The following is a 15,373-nucleotide window of genomic DNA, read 5'->3' as shown; positions in this document are numbered from 1 at the left end:
AGTGAGCAAAGGTTCCCTCTTCACCACAATTTTTCCAGCATTTGGGGGATGATCTAGCTGATATTTGCGCTAGTTTTTTGGGTGTCAGGTACCATCTGTGAATCACTTTAAACGTTTGTAGTTTAGTTACTATGATTTTGGAGGTGAATATTCTAGACGACCATATTTTCTTCCAATTCTCCAAGGATTGTTCAATTGCACAGTCCCTGCCCCAGCTAGATTGACAGCTTAATTTCTTGTTCACAGTGGTGCTTAGTAGTAAGTTGTATATTTTAGCTATCATTCCTTTTTTTTGATGTAAGGGTGAGTTTAGAATTTGTGGGAGAAGTCATTCTTTTATTCATAAAGCTGAAATTAAGGCAGGGAAAACTGGTGCTTGAATTTGCATGTGGGAATCTTCGTTTCATGATCTCAATCTGTGCAAAAGATTGCTTCAGTGCTGGCCTACTGTACTTTTTTTTTAAAAAAAGTTTTCTTGGGGTATTTTTGTAATTTTAAAATTCAAGATTCACTTAAGTACAGTAGTATGTTGAGTCTGTATCATATCAATTGCCCAGCCATTTTAGAATACTCTTATTAACTTCAAAACTAAAGTGCATCCAGGGCTTTTTTTCAGGGGAACGTGGGGGAACGGAGTTCCGGAACCTCTTGAAAATGGTCACATGGCTGGTGGCCCCGCCCCCTGATCTCCAGACAGAGGGGAGTTTAGATTGCCCTCCGCGCCGGCAATCTAAACTCCCCTCTGTCTAGAGATCAGGGGCGGGGCCACCAGCCATGTGACCATTTTCTCTGAGGGCAACTCACTGAGTTCCACCACCTCTTTTCCCAGAAAAAAAGCCCTGAGTACATCCATATACCTACTGTCATCTTTTCTTTTATTTCAGTGTATTTTCCCCTAAAGCATAATAAACTCTTAGTTTACTGCAACCTTCCAAATAAGTCTAAGGAAGTCACTAGCCCCTAAAAAGTTTTACTAGCTCATCTGTCCACATATAGTTATTCCTTTGTGACCCATAGAAAGCATAAAAGACAAAAAGAGCAAATTCTCTTCTTAAATTTACAAACACTTCCTGGACTGGTCCCTGTTTAGTAGTTCTTATTCTCCATGAGGTATCAAATGAATACAAACGAGGTTTTTTTATATTTCAGTGAGGCACAAAAAGCTCTAAGAAACTAAACCTTAAAAAAACTCTAAAGGGGTCTAAAAAACTGCAAGTTGAAGGGTTAAAGCCCTTCACCCTTGCCTGCATGATCCCCAGGCAAATTGAGACTGCAGTTTGTATTGTTTATGTTGAACAAAGCCATGATTTTCTGTCTGTGCTCAAGGCTATAGTCTTAAGCATGTTTACCAGGAATCAGTTCCCTTCCCACTGAATTTAATGGGACCTCCTTCCAAGCAAGATGTTTAGGATCAGACTGGGACCGTTTGAGGAACTGTACCATCAACATGAAGCTGAAATCAATTTGGCCAGTGAGAAAAAAGTGATGCTTTTTATGTTCTTTGGTTTTCTGTTTTGGAGATGAATTTCATGTGGAGGAGGCAATGACTTCTTGATGCATGCTGATCAGGGAGTTCTTCCCTTTCTCATGCAGCTGACGTACCTTCCACCTCCATGGGGTGAGTGCCGCTCTTCAGACTTCGGCCTGGACTTCTTTCCCATCTACAGCATCACCGCCTGCAGGATTGACTGCGAGACCCGCTATGTGGTGGAAAACTGCAACTGCCGAATGGTTCACATGCCAGGCATGTCTTTGGAGATAAGTTGCAACAGGCTGTACAGAAGCCTCTCCTTTGGTATCAGACCTGGCTTTTGCCAAGTCAAGGGAAGACTCTGAGGGTGAGGCAGAAGTTAATCTGGCAAGGTAGAGACAAAGTCATGGCACGTTTGTGGCGAGGAATGGGGGGAGCTGCCCTAGCAGTAGACTCTCCTTTTTTGTTCTGACCAGAGAACAGGTCTAAATTAGTAGTTTTTTGTTCAGGAATCAGGACTCTGCTGCCTGACTGAGATTCAAGAGCTTCTTTAATGGTGTGGCTGGTTACATTATTGTTCCCCCTTTAACCAGAGCTTGATGTGCAGGCGGAGTGAACCCTTCACATCCCCATAGCTGCAGAATTAGGACAAGTGCAGGCTTGAGTCCAGATGTTTGGACTGATTTATTTTGCTTTTTTAAAGCATATTAAAGTCATTCTAGCTTGACTTTCATCAATAAATGTTTAAACAGCCTTTTAAATGCTCCAGCGTGTTCTCAGAGTGTAACTTACCACGGCCCAGGCTTAAGCAATCTTCTGAGGGCAATGAGCTGCTTCCAGGACAAGCATAGTTGCTAGCATCTACAGTTCCCCTCATTGTTTGAGATAACTGATTCACAAGACCTGCAGTTGTAAGGCTGCTGCAATGATCTTAATATAGCTAATTTGGTAAGTTCGGTGCTTATTTTCCCCATCCAGAAAAAATGTTGGAATCGGGCCAGCTGCATTTACTGAAGAGACGTCAGTTCAGATCATGTATCCAACTGGAAATGCATGAATTACTACAAATTTATTGCACCTTTTATATTTGTTTGTTTTAGTCATACACAGCCCTTCATCACCCTTGCTCAAACATGGGCAGTTCACACACTCAGTCTAACTAAGAATGTGTGAGTGAGATAGCAATCCCTTTTCTGTATCCTTTCTCATCAGTAGCTTCATCGGGTCCCTAAATCTAGTGTGTTGACAGAATTTGTTTTACACTTCTTAGTAACTGAACTGTTTAAACATTCTGTAGCAGTTTAGCAAATGAGCCAATCGCTAGGGAGATCTCATTTCAGCATACCAAAGCCAGAGCTTTTTCAACCAGTAGCTCCAAAAGTTTCAGACTTTGCATTGTGCATTTAATTCTCTTTGTGTTGGGGGGGAAATTGGCAAATCATGTTTTTGTGCAAATCTTAGCAGTCCTTGCAAAGCTCACACACGTATTTTCCTTTGTTATTCAGGAGATGCTCCATTCTGCACACCAGAGCAGTATAAAGAATGTGCAGAACCTGCACTAGGTATGGTCTGAAGAACGAAGGATTTTCTCTCTGTCCATAATGTCTGCGTCTCAGGGTTTCCTATGAAGCACCTATGTTTTCAGAAATTAAACACTTATGATGGCTATAAAGAATTTGTGGTGGGAGGGTGGGGGGCAAATTGTCACACAAATTCTTTTAACATGAATTCACTTGCACAATTTCAATGTTATTCTCTCTTTCCTAAAGTTTCCCGTTGTGGGTGCCATTGGATATAGAGTTGGGGAAGGCTAATGTTACTGCCTCACAATTCATCAGCAAGGCTGCAAATTCAGAAGTATTATTCAGTCAGATTTCAAAAGCAAAACCTGAATATTTTTGTCAGTTGGTAATTTTGAACTCGTGTGACATATAATTTAGGCTCTACTGCCAAATTACTGGAAGAGTTGGGATTTGGCCAGAGGTTAGATCCAATGTGAGCAAGAAGTTGCACATGGGTCTAGGATACCAGAGTCAGGTCTTACCTCAGACAGGGAATGATTGCCTTGTATTCTACCACGCTTTTCAGCAATGGTTGATGCCTTCTAGTATAGCCTGAGCCTTCCTCCGATATAAGTGGCTGTTTCTCTGGAAGAAGTTTCCTTAGGTGAGAGGAAGGCACCCGACTTTGCTGAGTGCAGTGGTTGGATACAGGCCACTATTCAGCGTTTGGCAGACTGCTGCCTCTCCACCTCAGACATCAATCTGCAGAACAAAAAGCTATGGCCTGGCATATCTCTGATCTGATCCAACGTGGCAGTCTTTCCTTTCCACATGCATTGGCAGGTGGATCAGTTACTCACTTGGCTCCAACTTTACTTTTCAGGGCTTCTTGGTGAAAAAGACAGCAGTTACTGTGTGTGCCAAACACCATGCAATTTGACCCGCTACAACAAGGAACTCTCCATGGTCAAGATCCCCAGCAAAACTTCAGCCAAGTACCTCGAGAAGAAATTCAACAAGTCAGAAAAATACATCTCGTAAGAAAGCCCAAATGGGGATGGAATTACTATTATAAGCTATATAAGCCACACAGAAGTTCTTAATTACAGGGCAACACCACAGAATATATGGCTGTTTGCTGAGTCACAAGGCAAGGGAGCTGCTGAAGAAAAAAAAAATCAGAATTTTGGTAGTGGAGCTGGTCTGTGGAGGGATATAGAAACTATGGGTCAGTTTGAGATCACCCAAAACTGTGGTTCGACCATGGTTAGTGTGATCATTTGAACATGGGCCACTCTGCTAACTATGGCTACTTAATGTAAGTCAAGCTAGGATCTGAAACCAGGGCTTGAGGGTGGCTTATTAATTCCAGTCAGTCTTAACTGTGGTTTTGGGTGATGTTCAAAGGTGCCCATCCAAGCTTAATCCTGGCCTGTCTCCTGGGACCACCCTTCACCACAGTGCATAGGGGAGGCAGGAAAAAGAGTGACGGTAATTATCCTGGCTAACTAGGGTTTGAATGATTGTCTGCAAGCCAAGCCCTAGTTTCAGAGGCTAACTATACTTGAAATAAGCTATGGGTTCATGTTATGTCTGAACCACGCCTATGCCATCTGCCTGGCAGCTTCTCCCACCTCTAGCTGAATCCAGTTTTCAAAGAGGTGGTCTTACTAGAAGGTGAAGTGAACCAACTGTTTCAGATGTGAGCACCATTAAGAGAAGCAAGGTGGGAGGTAGAACTGTACTATCCTGGGTACAATAGCATGACTGAATGCTCCCTTGTGAGGGAAAAACATTCTTCTGTGCAGAATTAATAATGTCAAGGAGAAGGCTATTTAGAACTATTCTCCCTGACATCCTAGTTTCCACATACAGGGATTCTAAAAAATTTAATATGCAGGTGCACTCCATCTTCATCTGCAATTTGAAGTTTCCAGCAGCAGTTTTATACCATGTGACTTGTGGCTTGGGTAGACCAGCTGTTTTCCTAGTCTGTATTTAAATCTTTTTCCTCTGTATAACCAGGGCTTTAATGTGTATTGAATGGTATTGTACGTATGTAGGGTATCCTTTGTCCCAAGGGCTAAATAACATCAAAGAAATATGATTAAAAAAAAATTCAGGATTGAAACATGGTCAGCCTTTTTCATAACTCACATTTTTGTTTTCTGGCTCAATTACAAAGTTAATCAACTTTTAATCCTGTATATCATAGTCTAGGAATAGCAACCATTTATAACTAAAAAGCCAAACTGCATAAAAATTCAGAGCAAGAGACCAACAAAGAGCCAATATAAGAAAGCCAATTTGCATAATTGAAAATAGGCAGCTTAATATTACCAATAATTGATATGTTGATCAAGAATACATAATATTTCTGCAGCCCAAGTCCTGATTGTTACAAGTTAGGAAGTGACTTACATGAGATCTCTCAATAAATACACACAGGAGCACCCTGAACGGGTCGCTTTTGTGCACTGGCATGGATCTGTGCATGGTTCTGCCATAGATTGCTGACAGTTGTTCACCTCTGTTATTTCTTCTTCTAAAAAGCCCTTTAACCCCTACAAATCTTGGTATGCTGTTTCTTTCACATCCTGTTTTTTTAAAGATTTCATTTTCTGTTTTAAAAGCCCATATTTGGTTCTGTACTGAGCTATATCTGTCCTAGATCAAAAATTCATACCTACATTCCACATTTTTTGGACAACAGGACAGAAATTGGAAATCTTTCCCGAGTCTATCCTCTCTTCTCTTGAATTTGTATCCACGCCTCCTATTGCTCTTGTAGGCGGGTTGCACTCCCATCACCAACTGGATAGACATTTTGGGTCATCCAAGAGAAAGAAGTATGTGGTGTTTGCTTAGAAGCTCCAGGGCACACCGGTACACTTCCTCTCAGTCTCTGTACAAGGGTGATCTGACTCCTGCCTGCATAACACATTCCTCAGGCTGCCCAGTGGGCATACAAGATCTCTCCGCACTCAGCTGCAAATGTGCGCTGGCAGCAGAAAACGTCCTTGTTTTAACAGACACAACTCCTTACTTTTGACTCCTACCTGAGTGCTGCTCTTTTCTTCCCTCAGGGAGAATATCCTCGTGTTGGACATATTTTTCGAAGCCCTCAACTACGAGACCATTGAGCAGAAGAAAGCATATGAGGTGGCAGCTTTACTTGGTGAGTAAAACACACACACACTTGTGCATCTCTTAAATATAAATTAGACAACATGGATGAAGTTTGGGACTTATTGGGGATAGGAACTTTGAGATTAGAAACGATTTCAGTAACAGGGGAGCCAGGAGGATGTGTGGCAGTTAAAGCAAGGCAAGGGCCAAAAGGCAGATCAGTGAGAAACGTCAGCCCAGAAGCTTTTCTAACAGTCATGGATGATCAGCTGTCCTGTGCTAGCTAGGGGTGTGCAAGCCAAAAATTTTCGGCTATAGCCGAAAGTAGAAAGCCGAAAGAAGATTCTCTATCGTTAAAGCCGAAAGCCGAAACAAGAATCTCTTTCGGCTTTCAGCTTTCGGGATTCTTTCGGCATTATTTCGGCATTCTTTCGGCTTTTTTCTATGGGAAAATGCCTCCGTCTTCCAGGACGCCTGGAGGAGGCATTTTCCCACCGAATAAGCCCAAAATTGGTGGGGACCTTCCTCTAACCCTTCTCTAACAACCACCCAAGTTTCAGACAGATTGGACTTTGGGGGGCCATGTTATGGCCCCCCAAAGCAGGTCCCCCCATCCTCCCATAAGAAAGCGAAGGAGCAGCATATTGTTAGCATGCTGCTGCTGATCTTTCTTCATTATTTCCTATGGGGAAAAAATGAAGAGGCAGGCTTCCTTTGCCAGGGGTGGCATTTTGCATGCAAAATGCCCCCCAACCCTCTGGGGCCCTTCTCCCACCCCTCCTCCCACCCCCCACCAAGGCTCAGCCTGCTCCCACTTGGGGGGGCATTTCATGGCCTCCCCAAGTAGGTGCTCTGCTCTCATCTCTACCACTGACAGCTGGGGGAGGCTTGTGTTGCCAGGGGTGGCATTTTGCATGCAAAATGCCCCCCAGCCCCCTGGGGCCCTTCTCCCACCCTTCCTCCCACCCCCCACCAAGGCTCAGACTGCTCCCACTTGGGGGGGCCATTTCATGGCATCCCCAAGTAGGTCCTCTCAGCCCCTAAAGTCCACCCCTTACAGCCCCACACAAACCCAATTCCCCCCCAGCTGCCACACACAGACCCAAATCCCCACATTAGCCCCTCACAGACCCAAATCCACCCCCACCTGCCCTACACCCATAACCCCAGGAACAGGCTGGCAAAGGCCAGCCCTCTCCCTTTGTTCCCTATGCTGGGAACTTCTAAACTCTCTTTCCCTGGGCAATTCTGCACAGCCCAGGGGTGCCACAATGGTGGGCACACTTCTGAGTGCCAGCTGGTCCCTGTGAAAGAGCACCTGAACCACAGACACCCTCCCTCAAATTCCCCCACCACCTACAGAGATGGCTGGCCAGCCAGCCCCATTGTTCCCTATGATGGGAACCAACTGCACAACAAAGAATAAAACAAGAACAACACAAAATAAAGTTTTAAAAAAATTATTTTCTCCCTTCCAAAGTACAAGTAGGCAAAGCATTATGACACATTACACCAGCAGTCCCCCACACAGAAAAATTAAAACAAAACTCACTTAACATCAGAGAATCACAAAGCATGATTCCTGTCAAAAACACTTTATTTCTTGAACAGCTTTAGGTTACACAGCAGGGGGGAACACCAAAGGGCATGGCAGCACTATCTTACACAAAAATAACACAACTCACTTAACATCAGAGAATCACAAAAACACAATTCCTGGCAAAAACACTTTATTTCTTGAACAGCTTTAGGTTACACAGTAGGAGGGCACAACAGGGCATGATAGCAATGTACTACAAAAAATAATACAACCCACTTCACCGTTTTTGACAGCAATTGTGTTTGTGTGATTCTCTGATGTGAAGTGAGTTGTGTTATTTTTGTGTAGTACACTGCTTTCCTGCTCTGCGGTGCCTTCCTACTGTGTAACCTAAAGCAGTTACAGAAATAAAGTGCTTTTGACAGCTATTTTTTGGGGTGATTCTTTAATGTGAAGTGAGTTGTGTTATTTTTGTGTAAGATACTGCTTCCATGCCCTTTGGTGTCCCCCCCCCTGCTGTGTAGCCTAAAGCTGTTCAAGAAATAAAGTGTTTTTGACAGGAATTGTGCTTTTGTGATTCTCTGATGTTAAGTGAGTTGTGTTATTTTTGTGTAAGATAGTGCTGCCATGCCCTTTGGTGTTCCCCCCTGCTGTGTAACCTAAAGCTGTTCAAGAAATAAAGTGTTTTTGACAGGAATTGTGTTTTTGTGATTCTCTGATGTTAAGTGAGTTGTGTTATTTTTGTGTAAGATAGTGCTGCCATGCCCTTTGGTGTTCCCCCCTGCTGTGTAACCTAAAGCTGTTCAAGAAATAAAGTGTTTTTGACAGGAATCATGCTTTGTGATTCTCTGATGTTAAGTGAGTTGTGTTATTTTTGTGTAAGATAGTGCTGCCATGCCCTTTGGTGTTCCCCCCTGCTGTGTAACCTAAAGCTGTTCAAGAAATAAAGTGTTTTTGACAGGTATCATGCTTTGTGATTCTCTGATGTTAAGTGAGTTGTGTTATTTTTCTGTGTGGGGGACTGCTGGTGTAATGTGTCATAATGCTTTGCCTACTTGTACTTTGGAAGGGAGAAAAAAAATTTAAAACTTTATTTTGTGTTGTTCTTGTTTTATTCTTTGTTGTGCAGTTGGTTCCCATCATAGGGAACAATGGGGCTGGCTGGCCAGCCATCTCTGTAGGTGGTGGGGGAATTTGAGGGAGGGTGTCTGTGGTTCAGGTGCTCTTTCACAGGGACCAGCTGGCACTCAGAAGTGTGCCCACCATTGTGGCACCCCTGGGCTGTGCAGAATTGCCTAGGGAAAGAGAGTTTAGAAGTTCCCAGCATAGGGAACAAAGGGAGAGGGCTGGCCTTTGCCAGCCTGTTCCTGGGGTTATGGGTGTGGGGCAGGTGGGGGTGGATTTGGGTCTGTGAGGGGCTAATGTGGGGATTTGGGTCTGTGTGTGGCAGCTGGGGGGGAATTGGGTTTGTGTGGGGCTGTAAGGGGTGGACTTTAGGGGCTGAGAGGACCTACTTGGGGATGCCATGAAATGGCCCCCCCAAGTGGGAGCAGTCTGAGCCTTGGTGGGGGGTGGGAGGAAGGGTGGGAGAAGGGCCCCAGGGGGCTGGGGGGCATTTTGCATGCAAAATGCCACCCCTGGCAACACAAGCCTCCCCCAGCTGTCAGTGGTAGAGATGAGAGCAGAGCACCTACTTGGGGAGGCCATGAAATGCCCCCCCAAGTGGGAGCAGGCTGAGCCTTGGTGGGGGGTGGGAGGAGGGGTGGGAGAAGGGCCCCAGAGGGTTGGGGGGCATTTTGCATGCAAAATGCCACCCCTGGCAACACAAGCCTCCCCCAGCTGTCAGTGGTAGAGATTAGAGCACCTACTTGGGGAGGCCATGAAATGGCCCCCCCAAGTGGGAGCAGGCTGAGCCTTGGTGGGGGGTGGGAGAAGGGGTGGGAGAAGGGCCCCTGAGGGCTGGGGGGCATTTTGCATGCAAAATGCCACCCCTGGCAAAGGAAGCCTGCCTCTTCATTTTTTCCCCATAGGAAATAATGAAGAAAGATCAGCAGCAGCATGCTAACAATATGCTGCTCCTTCGCTTTCTTATGGGAGGATGGGGGGACCTGCTTTGGGGGGGCATAACATGGCCCCCCAAAGTCCAATCTGTCTGAAACTTGGGTGGTTGTTAGAGAAGGGTTAGAGGAAGGTCCCCACCAATTTTGGGCTTATTCGGTGGGAAAATGCCTCCTCCAGGCGTCCTGGAAGACGGAGGCATTTTCCCATAGAAAAGCCGAAAGAAAGCCGAAAGAATCCCGAAACGTTTCGGCTTTTTTCTTTCGGCTACCCGAAACGTTTCGGCATTCCCCGAAACGTTTCGGCATTCCCCGAAAGAAGCCGAAACACTTTTGTTTCGTCATTCTTTCGGCATTCTGAATGCCGAAACGCACATCCCTAGTGCTAGCCTATTACTACTAAGAGGCTACATTTTGCAGTTCATTCCTGGGTTCAGTCTAATCCCTGCCTGACAGCTCCCAGGCCTCAAGTGAGGGCTTGCTGTGGATTCAGGTCCTCAGTGTCTTCTGGAATGATGGAGTTCTATAAAACAGTGTTTCTCCCGCCGCCACCACTGCCCTTTCAGGCTGTACACATACTTTTTGTCTTTCTACCAGTCAGAGGTGGAATGAAAGGTTGTGTAAATTTGGTATGAGGGAAGGATTCACCTTCCTAGTCTTGAATTTCCATATGTTTTTATATCTGTTTATTTCAAATGTCTATATATTGCTTTTCTGAAAATAGTAAACACCTGAAAGTAGTTTCCATACATATTCTTGGTTTTTAAAAATGGTATTAAATCTTTACATCAGCAAAAGTACAAAAAACGTTATTTTCAGGGCAAACCAATGTATTTTATTTATTCTAAGTATTTATAGTCCCCTTTTCTCTAGATTAACAGGACTTAAAGCAGTTTATGTCGTTATAACCAGCACAAATCTCCCTTCACCCAAAAAAGTACAAAACAAATAACAAAACTAGAGCAAGCAATTTAACCCCTTATTAATGACTTATATGCACTTACAAGCTACCAGAAGCATGTTGGAAAAACTCTACTTTACAGAGCACACCCTGCCCCCCAATTTACAGCCAGTGTGGTGTCAAGGCTCAAGGGCTAGACTAACATTTGGGAGAACCAGGTTCAGTTCCCTGCTCTGCCCTGAAAGCCTGCTGGGTGATCTTGGGCCAGTCACACACGCTCAGCCTAACCTACCTCACAGGGTTGGTGTGAGGAAAAAATGGAGGAGAGGAGAGGAGAATGATGTAAACCACTTTGGGTCCCCATTGGGGAGAAAAGCAGGGGATATGGGAAGTAAAAAATTCTTTTAAAATTCTGCAGGGTTTGAACAGAAAGAAACTGAACTGCTCAAAGGCCCTTCTAAACAATTTCAGCTTTGCAGCATTTTCTAAACACCAACAAAGATGGCTTTCAAAATTTGGGGAGGGGCCATGGCTCAGTGGTGGAGCACCTGTTTGGCATTCCGAAGGTCCCAGGGCCATGCTTGACTGCTGAAGGATCTGATGGTAGATGATTGAAAGACCTCCGCCTGAGACCCTGGGGAGTCATTACCAGTCTCAGAAGATTACAATGAACTTGATGGGCCAATGGCAGCTTCATGTGATCAAGCAACTTTGAGGGATATTTTTTTAAAAAAATTTTAAAGAAAGGCCAAATCTTAAGTCTTGTTGAAAGATGATAATATTGAGAATTTATTTGCTGAATTCAGTACCTTTTCATTTATTGAACATACAGTATCAGTAATGGGGAAATTTTTTTAAAAAAATAAAGTTGAGGAACTATAAATCAACATTTAGGAGGATTTGTGTGGGAACTTCACTCCTCACCCAAATATTATTATCAGTACTGTGGCAGATTGGCCGCCTCAGTTTTTTCCCTCTCCATTTCCGCCCCCCACCCCACCCCCGTCCCCACGGCTTTGGATTTCTATCCATCACACTGAAAGCTGCTTCACTCGCTCTTCTTGTCTTGGTCAGTATCTAGCCCCTTCTGTTGTTTGGATTAAAGGAAGGCGAGTTTAATTTCTGTTTGTCCCGCAGCTGTTGAAAGCTACGTTTAAGCATCCACTCTGTTGCCATGGGGATACAAACTTCCCTTTCCAAACAATGAGATTCTTACCAGTTAATCTAGAGATACCTTCTGGCAGGGGAAGGAGAAAGATTCCTCCAAGATGCTCATAACTTCCTTCCTCCTTTGCTGGCCCTTGGAATGTTCTGCCTGAGCATGACTTGAAGTAGCAGAAATGAACTTGGCTGGTTATGATGAAGTGCAGAGTGTCCATAGGAAAGAGAAACCAAAGTTGTAAGATCATGATAAGTGATGAGGTAGATTACATCCAGGTAACATAATTCGTGGGTAACACAAAATTGGGAGAGACTGCAACCACGCTGGAGGATGAACTACAAGTTCTCAACGAACCCAAGAGGTTCACAACAACTGCAAAATTAAGACTATAGATTTATGCACACTTCCTTAGGAGTATTGTGTTGAATTCAGTGGGACTTACTCCTGAATAAGCATGCTTAGGATTAGCTGTAAATTCAGCAAGAACAAATGTTTCAAATGGGATAGAAAAATCAAATGCAGCAGGGTAGCTTAGATTGTTCTGAAAAGACGAAAGGAACTTTAATGGAGGTCATATAATTTAGCAATGTGTTGCTGCAGCAAGAAGGCCCAATGTTATTTTAGGCTGTATATACAGATGCATCAAGATGATCTCGAGAAAGACGAGAGGGAACAATTGCTTGCTTCGTTCTAAGGGGATCCAAAAAGAAAGAGTGAATGTAAGCTGCATAGAGAGTACATTTGGATTGTTGAAGAACTTGCTCACTCTTCCAGATAGCAGCAAGACAAGCTGCTTTGATGGGCAAACAGACTCTTTTTCAAGGTTTTCAAAACTGAGTGGCTTGGTTTAAATTGAGGCAAATTAAACCAATGATTCAAACCACCAAGGAAGGTCTGAGTTTTTTATTTATGTAAGAAAATCCTGCTATTATTTAGATACTCTCTGAATAAAAGGATGTATCAATCTATTCCTGTCACCATTTAAACATATTGATTGAAAACTGAGTAGCTGTTAAGCACCCACAGAGGGTACAGAAATAAGTACATTGAATATTTAACATACTATGTTTTACTATTTTTAGAAAGTTATATACAACACGGGGCTTATTTTTAGACAATGTGTATGACCCAAATAGAATCTCTTCTGCATCCTGCAGCCAAGGGAGGTTTTTGTAGACAGGAGCTGGCTGAAATCAACACCAGGAGGTGCATTTTTGCAGTGTTTCTGTCTGGTTTCATCTGCCTTTGTCCTATAATTGGCCTTGCTCTGTTCCCACTCCGCAAGAGTAAATAATTTCAGCTGAAAATGGCTACTGAAGTGGGGGGAGGGCCCCCAAACAGATCAATGGATGACCCTGGAGTTAATTGCCAGTCCCTGGTCCCCAGTATCAATCCCATAATACCAGTCCCTGAACTGGTGGGCTGTACAAGGAGGCTTAACCATTCTTTCTTTGCAAAGAAAAAAACCAATTTTTTCGTGAGTTCATTCCAGGGTCATAAAATCCAGTTTGAAGAGATGATATGTTTGCATTAAGTTCAGAATTCATTTTAAAACCAGGTTATTTTAAATGCAGAAACTTGTTATACCTGCAGGATTTGAGTCCAGTGGCACTTTAGAGACCAACAAGATTTTTCAGAGTTTACATTTTTGAGAGTCAGAGCTCCCTTATTCAGATACAAGTGTTATACCTGATATTTTAAAACATCTGTCTTAAATTTTTAAAATTTGATTAAAAATCTTAAAATCTGATGGTTTCATTTTTTTTAAATGTTGGTTTTTGTCCAGCCTGGTGGAAAGCTACTGGGTGACGAGACTGTAATTATTTGATGTCTTGTTTGTATTGGCATTCTTTGAGTTATGATATAACCTAGTAGTGGCTAACCTAAGCCACACATTTTTTAGGTAGCCACAGAGCTGATTCACACATTACAGAGAAGTGTTCTGGAGTTCCATGCTTTGCATGTGGTTGCAGACCCAAGCCAGACTGGGACTGTGGCACATGGTGAAGAGAAGCTTGTCCCCCCGCCCCTCCCCAACATTGTTATCCCGACCTAAATGCCCTCTGTTGGGGACTCTAATATTTAGCCCAATGTTTCCCAACCTTTTTCCCATGGAGGAAATTTTTCAAATCCCAAGCAACCTATGAAAAGTTGAAAATGTGTAAGACAGAAAAAGTTGAGGGCGGGGAGTGCAATTCAGAGCTAAACTACAAGAGACGAATTACACGAGGGCACACAGGTGAAAAGGAGTCACAATGTTAGCCAGGAAGCTGAGAGCCAAACTAAAAGTGACGTCTTACACAGGTTGGACACTAGTCGGCTTCCCTCAAGTTTTGATGGGAAATGTAGGCATCCTGGTCTTGCAGCTGTAATGGAGAGCCAAGCTATAAAACCAGGGCGCCTACATTTCCCATCAAAACTTGAGGGAAGCCGACTAGTGTCCAACCTGTGTAAGACGTCACTTGTAGTTTGGCTCTGAGTTTTAAAAGAGATCTGAAGGCTTTGTCAATTTCCCCTCTCTACAGAGACAGCAAAGATCATTCCTCAGAGGGTTTGCTAAATTTCTCTTTGCCTTCTAGAAGAGGAGGTGAAACTGACAGAGCCTTTGGGAGGCAAAGAGGAAATTAGCAAACCTTCTGAGATCTTTACTGGCTCTGTAGAGAGAGGAAATTGACAAAGCCTTCCGATCTCTTTTAAAACTCAGCTTCCCGGCTAACATTGTGACTCCCATCACGTGAGCGTCCTCATGTAATTTGTCTCTTATAGCTTAGCGCTCTCTCTCTCTCTCTCTCTCTCTGTAAATCAGCGTACATCATAAGAAAAGAAGCATTTCCTCTTTTTTATTATCCAATCTTTTTTTCCAATATCACAATATCAAATCAAAGTAAAGTTCACATCCAAACTCAACGTAAAGTTTCCTTTCAGTATGATATTTGAGTTGGTTGTTTTTGCACAAATGTTGAATTTCTTGGCTGATTTCTCGCAAATTTCCCCCAACTAACAGATCCCTGAGCCATTTCGGATCAGCAAAATGGCACAGGGTGAAAGTTTAAAGACCCTCTCCCTGCGCATCATGGCTCTGTTCCAAATCTGGCTTGTGTATGACTGAGAGGCTGAGATCTCCAGAACATGTCTTTGGAATGGGTGAATTTGCCCTGCAGTTGGCAAGACTCTCCACCCCCCTCCCTGCCCCCCCCGAAGGCAACATGCAGAAAATAGTAACAATCTACTATAGAGAGCAGTTGCAAAGGTTATTGCAATAATGAAGTGCTTTGAACGCTCTATAAAAACGCTACGTCTTTTTGTCATTATTTAATGTCAGTATTTGGGTTTCAGATCAGCTAGTTTACTGTTGATTCTCTTTGTATCTTGGCCGTCTTCCAAAAAGTTCAGAATATTTATGGAGTTTTAACCTCACAGCGGAGCTATGAATGGGAATTTGAACTTGGGTCTTCAGTGCACTTGCATCCCTCCTCCCAAGCTCTTGACGGCAGGTTTTCTAAATGCTGTCATGGGGGAGAAGTAATTTCCCACCGCCTCCAGATCCGGAGAACAAACTAATGCAAATAATGCAAACTTTTTAAAAAGAAGAGTATTTTAAGTCGCACAAG

General features: G+C 43.5%; 1 protein-coding gene across 1 annotated transcript in view; it reads left to right on the top strand.

Annotated features, from left to right (window-relative positions):
* ASIC2 (acid sensing ion channel subunit 2) overlaps positions 1-15,373 on the top strand; it is a 495,552-nt gene that overhangs the window by 468,173 nt on the left and 12,006 nt on the right. The window contains exons 4-7 of the mRNA XM_054992824.1: positions 1,594-1,744; positions 2,977-3,033; positions 3,857-4,010; positions 6,060-6,151. Coding sequence (XP_054848799.1) covers positions 1,594-1,744; positions 2,977-3,033; positions 3,857-4,010; positions 6,060-6,151 — 454 coding nt within the window. The remainder of the gene's footprint in view (positions 1-1,593; positions 1,745-2,976; positions 3,034-3,856; positions 4,011-6,059; positions 6,152-15,373) is intronic.

This window comes from Eublepharis macularius, chromosome 12, assembly GCF_028583425.1.
Source record: "Eublepharis macularius isolate TG4126 chromosome 12, MPM_Emac_v1.0, whole genome shotgun sequence".
Taxonomy (NCBI): domain Eukaryota; kingdom Metazoa; phylum Chordata; class Lepidosauria; order Squamata; family Eublepharidae; genus Eublepharis; species Eublepharis macularius.
The sequence above is the reverse complement of the archived record's forward strand: the minus strand, read 5'-3'. Positions and strand labels throughout refer to the sequence as shown.